Source organism: Aptenodytes patagonicus, chromosome W (genome assembly GCF_965638725.1).
Source record: "Aptenodytes patagonicus chromosome W, bAptPat1.pri.cur, whole genome shotgun sequence".
Classification (NCBI taxonomy): Eukaryota; Metazoa; Chordata; class Aves; order Sphenisciformes; family Spheniscidae; genus Aptenodytes; species Aptenodytes patagonicus.
In genome coordinates, this window is record NC_134981.1 from 10,478,767 (window position 1) to 10,487,411 (window position 8,645).

Genomic DNA, 8,645 nt, shown 5'->3' on the forward strand with positions numbered 1-8,645 from the left:
AACTAAAACATCAGTGTGTTATCAACATTATTCTCATGCTAATTCCATAACACAGCACTATGCCAGCTACTAGGAAGAAAATTAACTCTATCCCAGCCGAAACCAGGACACCCACTCTAATCCATCATCAGCCCTTGAATTGCTTTGTCATTTCCTCACTTTTCTCTTCCAGTTGCATAGTATTACCGTAGCCACAACGGCAACTACTCTTAGGGCAAGAAATTTCGCACAGTTAAGGGACTGGCTTTGTAGTTTCAGCTGTAAAGTTTTAAGCAGTAACTTCTCCCCTTGCTTGGTAAGGAACATGGCACACTGTGTGTAGTTTAAAAACAATCACCACCACCTTAGAATAAAATAAGCAAGCACTGTCTGCATATGCTAGGACTCCTGCATCACCTGGGGCCAGACAGGAAGCCAGAAGCTCACACTTGCAAGCTGCACCACAAGAAATCTTCCCTGTAAATCCAGCAAACAGAAGCCAAGAGAAGCCAAACAGTTGTTAGACACTTCTAAAGCCAAAAAGGGAGAAAAGTTAAGAAACAAGATAGGCACCCAGCTAAGAATGCAGAAAATTTAAATACCGTTTTAAGAGTTTTAAAGACACTACAGTAAATAAAGTACAAAATATCTGACTGCTTTTAAACAAGTGCAGTCAAAACCACAGCATACAATGACATAAATCCGAAGAAAAAACAGAAATTGGCCTACTTCCGAGCAAACTGGTACCTTTGCTACTCTTGAAATAAGTATATCTGCAAATAACTCCAAAGCTGCCTGGCCTCTAAGAGTCTTGACAAAGTCCTGATAGCTAAACTATACATTTATTTTTTTCTTTATCTCAAGCAGGAATAAGAACTTCTTTTCCAGCTACTCATTACATAGAAACTGAAAACCAGCCACAAAAACTTTTCCTGGATGCAGTAAACCCCCACCAACCTCCAAACAGTGAGCTGTGCATATTTGTCCCTTGATTTTAAGCTTTGCACATAATTCAGTTCTTCCTGCTAGTAAAACATATGCCTGTCAGCCATTAGCGTGCCAAATAACTTGACATCCAGGATTTACCAAGCCAGGATTGCTTTGGCCATCTGCCAGAAGCCCAAGGACCACACTTCATCTGTGAGAAATGGAGCAGACTCAGCTATCGTGTTCTCTGCAGGACAACCTTGTTCTAACAAGGAAACAGGCTGGATGACATGACAGAGAGAAATTAATCTTCCCTTTTTTTTTTTTCCTTAAACAATTCAGATGTACAGCTTGTAACAGTGCTATCACTCGAGGATCAAGGCAGACAGGCATGGCTAGGTACTACAGTTGTCATAGCCATGAATCTTTATGATCTTGCCCTACTTTTCACACCTCATGAGATTATTAGCTGTATGCTTATTTTCCTTTTGGTTTGCAGAAGTGGTGAGAAGTCATTCTGGCAAATGGCTCCCATACAATTACTATGCGGCTGTCCCCTTTCCAAACTGCTTACGATCAAGTTAATCAAGGAACTGCCCCACTTCATTAACTAAGGAACTTCATTAATCAACTTGCCAAAAGTAAAGATTGTAGCAGGGAATCGAGTATCTGAGGACCAGAGTCTGAACTACAAAATCCATCCTTCTCTTATATACAATACTGAGAGCAGAATGGTTTGCCAGGCTCTTCCATCAAGTCTACTTCCATTTTTTGACCTGCCTTTTGGAGACAACAGTTTGGAGGTGGGGGGGAACCAAACACCACAAAGTTACCAATTCATTAAATATAAGCCCTTCCCATGCATCTTTAACTGAAAGCATTGACTTTATACAGCAAGATTAAAAAACAGGCCTATGAAATGCCATTTCAAGGCAGCACGTAGACTCATGTCCTCCACTGCTGCCCCTGCACACAGAACAGCAGATGAACAGGCAGCCCTTTCTTTTAGTTGATCGTACAAATCAAATCGGAACAAAAACAAAGGGTGACACCCTGAGCTACAGCATGTTTTTATTACACAAGCAGGACAGATGTAGATTTACAAGGCACAAAGAATATGCATGAAAGAGACTGCTTATTCTTCACGCAAGAAGTGCTCACAATACGCTCTGCGCCCCAGCTCTTCACATACTGCTCTCAGAAATCACAGGCACATCTTGTCATTCATACTAACATTTGAAAGAAACCCAAGATAAGCACATTGCCTTGCTAAAATTAGAGTCACTAAGAGAGAATCAATTGCAATGAAGTTTCACAATTGGCTTAAGCCAATCTTTGAGAATCCACATGCTTCTTCCTCACCCACCCAAACAGTCTCACCACCCTTGTGACAGCAGCTAGTGCTCAGGTAGGCTGTGAGGTCAGCTGGATCATATCTCTGCCTTCAGTGAAAACTAACCCTACAAGAAAACTTGTCTGAACACAAAGCAGCAAGCTGATCCAGCTGACTCCCCAGCCACGCACAGATCGGTGCCAGCAAGAACGAGCAGGTGGGAACATCCTGTTCTGCAACAGCACAACTCCAGACCAGCTGAAGCTGGTCACAAAAATTTCACCCTCAGCCAAGCTGGAAAATGACATCATCATTCGCTTTCAAATTTTTTTTTTTTTTTGCGCTAACAACAAAAGCAAGACAATGCTTACAGTATCATTACACCAATAGCATTGCTGGTCACGCTGAGTAGCACTGTTTGATTTTTCCCAGTTCTCAGTCTTGCCTTTTATTCAAATTGTAAACATCTCCCTTTTCTATGTTCATAGAACACTTGGCATAAGGTTCTTCCGTTCTACAGCAATACAGATTTACTAATATATGCCAAGCCCCAAACATGGACTCTTTAAAGACTAAGCTATCAAACCGGTATGTCTCCTTTCCAGTGGAAATCAGAACATGCGCTAATCTTAGCACAAAACCTACTCACAGGTTGTGCAGTACAGGCGACACAAGTGGGTAATGGCCTTACACATCCTCCTTGAAAGGGTCCAAAGAGAAACAATCCAGGATATAAAAGAAACATCTGATAAGTGAGCAGCAGTAAAAGAATCCAGCAAGTTGACTGACTCTGAACTCACATTTCCAGAGACAAGACCACACAATCAGGCACTCTACCTTGCTGTGAAACTCTGAAGCACTACTAGCTAATGGGCACACACTTTGATATCATTGAATTTGTTCACTGCCAAAATCACATTTGTCAGTTTTTATTTGTGTCTTGCCCTCTGTGTTTAATTTCAGGAGGCTGGCAGACAGTTAACACATGTTGACAGATGGCAAAGGATGGAGAAGTGAGAGACTTCGCCTGCTAAAGGCTCTACCACCCACACCATACCTGGCACAGAAACTACCAGACTCTGAAGACAGACATGGGTATCACATGCAGTTGACAGAAAACCAAATACTCTTGAGACAAGAAACAACACCTGGCTATTTACTCACAAGCCACTGAAAGAACAGTGAATGGAAGTGTCAGTTACAGGCTTCAGAGGTTTATTTACACTGAGTTTTGGTCACTGTTCAGTGGACTTTGAGTAGAGTTACAAACTGTGGGAGCATGACTTCTCATTCCCTCCCTGGGATCAGAAATGAGCAGTCTTCTTGATTCTTCATTACATGTGCAAAGCCAGAAGATACGTTAACTTGCAAAGCAAGTGGAAATCATTTTCCCCATAGAGAGTCCGTATTCACGGATGGAAGAGTAACTGTGCACTGTATTCTCACCACTACAACCCCAGGACTACAAGACTAGGTTATAATGCACAGAACAGACATGGGATCTCTTGAACAAATTAAAAGCCTCTAAGAAGAAATAAGAGCTGGTGATTTACAGCAGGGCATCCAAGGCAGCATATGAATCTACGAAAGATAGAAAAGGTATCAGCTAGCATTCAGAAAGCAACCCATTCATGCCTTGGAAAAGCCACCTGAGAAACCAGAAGAGAGCATTCGGTAAGGAAGTTTTTAAACACAAGTATACCTATCAGGCCTGCCTGGAAAAAAAACAAGCAAACAAACAAAAATATTAGATTCCAGGCAATTATATTCTCAAGCAACTGGAAACTAATAAGCTTCTTGTATTTAGGGAATGATTTACAGCTCTTGGATTTTTTCATCCTTAATTATTTTGCTAATTGTGAAGTTATGTCCTGAACACATACACAGAACTAAGGGAACAAAAGAAGCTGCAAAATGATTATTGGAACTTCTTTTTAGAAGCTGCTTTATTCTTCATCATTTCCTGAAATAGTTAAAAAAAAAAAAAAGAAAACTTCAGCAATCTTGTGTTCAGTGTTTTCATTTTCCATAAGCTTGCCTCCTACATAAGTCTCAAAGTTTCTCTAAGAAGCTTGAACAGAAGACCCTGATTATAGACAGTATCTTCTTCTGAGACTTCATGGTATCAGCCTTTGGTAATTTAGATGCCGTGGTGACACACCCTAAATGTCTGCACCTCCCAGAGGTTTGCCTGCTCACTCATTTAAATTTGAAAAACAGCAAGAAGCCCACTGCATACAAGATCAAGGAGATTCTTGCAAACATGAATCCTGCCCCAGAGAAGCCCAGGTGATTGTGTTTGTATTTTTAGACACTTGAATGCTTGTATAGGTTCCATACTTCTAAATCTATCAGAAAAAGCATGCACCTTTAAGAAACCCAAATATTTGATTTACAGCTGGCCAACTGTGAGCACCAGGATCCACTGGAGAACAATAAAGTTACTTCATATACACAGTCATACCCAGGAATATTTTTAAGGATAAAAAGTTACCCCAAATAATTAAACAAGTTATAATCCTCATTAAAACTGAGCAATTGACAGAGCTCCATATTCTCTTCAGTGTTTATAGTGACTAGGACTGTCAAGTGACTAAAAGCAAACCTACTCCTCTGTGACAAGAGTGTATTTTTGTTTTGTTATTAAAAATAGTGAATCCTTCTGGCACAGCCTAGCCAAGGGCAATTTATAAGTTAAATGCTAAAAGCTCTCAGTGCCACATTCAAGCTTTGATTAAAATAACTGCTATGGTTTATGTTTTTCTGTTGCATTAACTTTAATTACATGCAACTCCAATGCAGCAAACACCATTAAAGTCAACCAAGTTGTTTTAGACTTACTCCCAACTTAAATGCCACAACTTCAGCGTATGAGAATCGGCAAAGGAATTCTTCTTTATTAGGTTGCTTACTCAGGAAATGACAGAGAAAAATCTCATGAGTGTAGAGTTTAACGCTCTACTTGTTCAAATGTGAACACAAAGCAACCAAGCTAAAGCTATTACAGTATTCATAATTCATATACAATCTTTCACAATGCTGAAGTGACTTTTGTAATCGTTGTGTTTTGCTTAATAAAAGACAAGGTCCATCTGTAAAGTTAAGTCTAGCTGTGGAAGCATACACTTCGTTGCAGCGTATGCAGTGGGAACAATATGGTTGAATTCCTCTTCAGTTCTGCAATTGTTTGGTCCCAAACAATTTTCTGCTAGGTTGCATTAACAACGCGTTTGCCCATTTATCTTCGCTGTAGCAGTGCTGGAACTACAGAAGTTACAGAACACAGCAAAATTGTTGCAGCTCTATAAAACACGCAGTCATCTTGCTAGAGTAAGCAAGATTTTCAAGAGCTTGTGTTTCAGCAGGAGTTTGTCTCCTGTAAGCTGTGTATCACAAAAAGTGCTGGCTGCTGACTGGCCAAGGCGATGAACACACGTGGAGAAAGAAGGCAGAGAGATTCTATTTCAGGCTTATTCCTGTTAAAAGACTGTTTTGTTTATACAGCTAGGCCTTGCTTCTTAAGAGCTACTGCATGAAAGCCTCCCGCTGTGTAACTATGAATAATAACAGAACATCTGAAATGAAAAAAATACCACTGTCCCTTGCAAGTCAGATCACTGAGCATGGCTTCTGCACAAAAAAAATTAAAATAATCTTAAGGCAAAAAAACAATCACACCAACTGATATACTCTGAGGTTTAAGAGCTGCTTGATCTATACATTCCTTACAACGCTTGATTCATTTCTGTGGCACTAACCAACTTGCAAAGAACAAATTTGGGATTTTGCACTAATTCAATCAGAACTTCATACACGAAATTGCAGCCTCAGCCAATGAAGCTGGGCTACTAACTCCGGCAGAGAGAACATTACCTAAGAAGTATGATCTCCTCCATTTATTAATCACATAGGACATTATTTTAATATTCCCTTATAAAGTGATGCTTTGGATCTGAAAGGTTAAGAGTCTGAAGAGGTTTCAATTTTTGCTGAAGTATATAAAGGTACATAAGCAAGGGAAGTTATTTGAACACTAAAAAAAAAATTTAGAGTGAAAAAAAACCCACAAAGTGAACAAGCAAAGGATAATCCTGAAGATCTGAAATTACTTTTTTAAGCTTGGAACATTTCTAGCTACTCTGACGAATATCTGGAGTTTAACCATAGTTTTTACTTGTGTAGCAACTTTTCAAAGTCAGCAGCACAGAACCATACATAAAACCAAATCATATAAGACTGAGCATAATGAAAAAAAAAAGAGTCTTACTAGCAACTTCTGCCAGGCAGTTAGCTACCATTTAGCAAAGCTAGCAGCATTCATTAACTTTGCATTTGCAGGACAAGAAGATCCCACCCCATTGCTGCTCTCCATCCCACAAACAGATGTAAATCGCTCTGTGCAGATTAGACAGATGCTGCATCGAGGTACAGGCCTCGCGTTCAGGTTTCCAGCCATCTGCACAGTGCCATATATTCAGATGAGAATGGGTGATCGTTAAGCATTACCTTCATTCAAAATTAATTGCGCACTATTTTGATTCTGCTCCTAATTACTTCCTAATATTTTCCTTGGCAGTCTACATACCTCAATTATGGTAAGCATCATTTGGGGGCGAGAGTGGAATAATTAACAGAAGGAAGAGAAAGAGAGGTGGCACTTACTGTGTTGCATTTTGTCCCACACACCACTTGTCGGTGGTTAAGCCACTGGGAGGCAAACACTTTATTAAGGGTTCCGAGGTGAAATTCTCTCTCCTTCAGGAGGCTGGGAAGCTGCTGGGCTGCATATCTGTGCAATAAGCGGTGATAGCTGGACTCGTTCTGCATCCTGACCTCTCTGCCTTTCAGGTAGTACACCAGAGACCTTTTCACCAGGGGGAGCCTTTTCCTTTTGTGAACTGAATGATCCCACCCATACTGTGGAAAAGCAGCATGGAAATTAGATAAAGTAACTAGAACAAACTTAAGACACGACCCTTCTAAAGTCAAAGATATTCTCAGCAAAATACTGAAGTCTTCCAAACTACCCATGGAATACCATACACCAAGATTAACTCGGAAATGCTGATACAGCCTTCAGCAACACAAAATTAAACATAAATATTTGCTAAAGAAGTAACTGCAACGACATTAAAAACAGCCCACACCGGTTCAGCACCGTTGAGACGCCAGATACTTACAACAGGAAACCAAGAAGCACTTTAAATAGAAGAGGGCAGCCCCAACAGCCCCCCACCGTGAGCTCGGCAGGTTTGGGGGTGACACCGCGGGGGCCACCCGATACCGATCGCGCCGTTCATTGGCCTCCTCCGGCCCGGGGTAGCCCCACAGCATCGCTCAGCCCAGGGGCGGCGGGGACCCGGCGGTTACGGGCCGAACGGCTGAACCCGGCGGAGGCAGCGCCGGGCGGGGCGGGGGGCGACAGGAACCCGGGAGAGCCCCCGGGGCAGGGAGCAGGGGGGGGAAAGCTGCCTGCTGTATCGCACCGGGACACCCCCCGCCACTGGAGCCGAAATTACTCCTCCCCATCCCCCCCAGGCACCGGAACCCCCCCACCCTCCTTCCCCGCCCCAACCGGGCACCGGGACACACGAACCCCCGGTCAGGGTCACCCCTCCCCCCAGGCACCGGCACATACCCCCAAGGGACAAGGGCTTCCCCCCCCCCCCCCCCATACGCCCGTTCCCGCCCCCCCGACCTACCTGCTCCCCCTGGAGCCCCCCGGGTCCAGCGGCGGCCGCCGCCGCTTTCCGCTTCCTGCTAACTGTTTTCCGGGCCATAGTAGAAGGAGAAGGAGGAAGAGGAGGAGAAGCCGAGAGCCCAGCCCGGGCCCCACATGGAGCAGGAGGGGGAAGCAGCCGCTACGGGACGAGGCATATAAGTGCGGGGAACCGGACTCAGTCACTGTCTCCGCCGCAGGCCCCACAAACCGCACTTCACGACATTTTCCCCCGGGATTTTTTTACGACAGTCGCGTCGCGCCTTTGCAGCGGCTCCCCCGCCCCGCCCGAGAGCCTCATTTCCTAGCAACTGGAGGAGGCAGGGTAGCGAGCTGGCCCGCCCCCTTTGCGGTTGCCAGGCAGCGTGGCCCCGTCGGGGGCGGGGCGGCGCCCCCTGGCGGCGGCGAGGCGGCGGGGCTCGGGGTGAAGCTTCCCGGCCTTGCCCTGTGTCCGTTCCCCGCTGCCCTGCACGGATCGACGGGGCTGGCTGGTGGCCTCCCCGGGCCCCGTCAATTTAAGCATAGGAGAGGCGCAGGCTAGCTGTTTTCTTTCTTCATTTATTTTTGAGCAACCGAAGCTTGCTGAGCTATGCCTGGAGGGCAGGGACGGGCGTTATTTTAGCAGCCCCACGCCTGTGCTGCTCATGTGAGACAAAAAGCAGTTATATCACAGTCCTGAGAGCGAGG

General features: G+C 44.1%; 1 protein-coding gene across 2 annotated transcripts in view; it reads right to left on the minus strand.

Annotated features, from left to right (window-relative positions):
* The window catches only part of LOC143171888 (DDB1- and CUL4-associated factor 12-like), a 31,148-nt gene extending 22,964 nt beyond the window's left edge, over positions 1–8,184 (minus strand). The window contains exons 1-2 of one of the 2 annotated variants that reach the window (XM_076361052.1): positions 7,942–8,184; positions 6,902–7,156 (exon numbers count right to left, since the gene is read on the minus strand). In XM_076361052.1, the coding sequence (XP_076217167.1) occupies positions 6,902–7,156; positions 7,942–8,019 (333 nt within the window). In that variant the 5' untranslated portion in view covers positions 8,020–8,184. The remainder of the gene's footprint in view (positions 1–6,901; positions 7,157–7,941) is intronic. The other variant, XM_076361053.1, reaches the window with a different exon arrangement.
* Between the last annotated feature and the right edge of the window lie 461 nt (positions 8,185–8,645).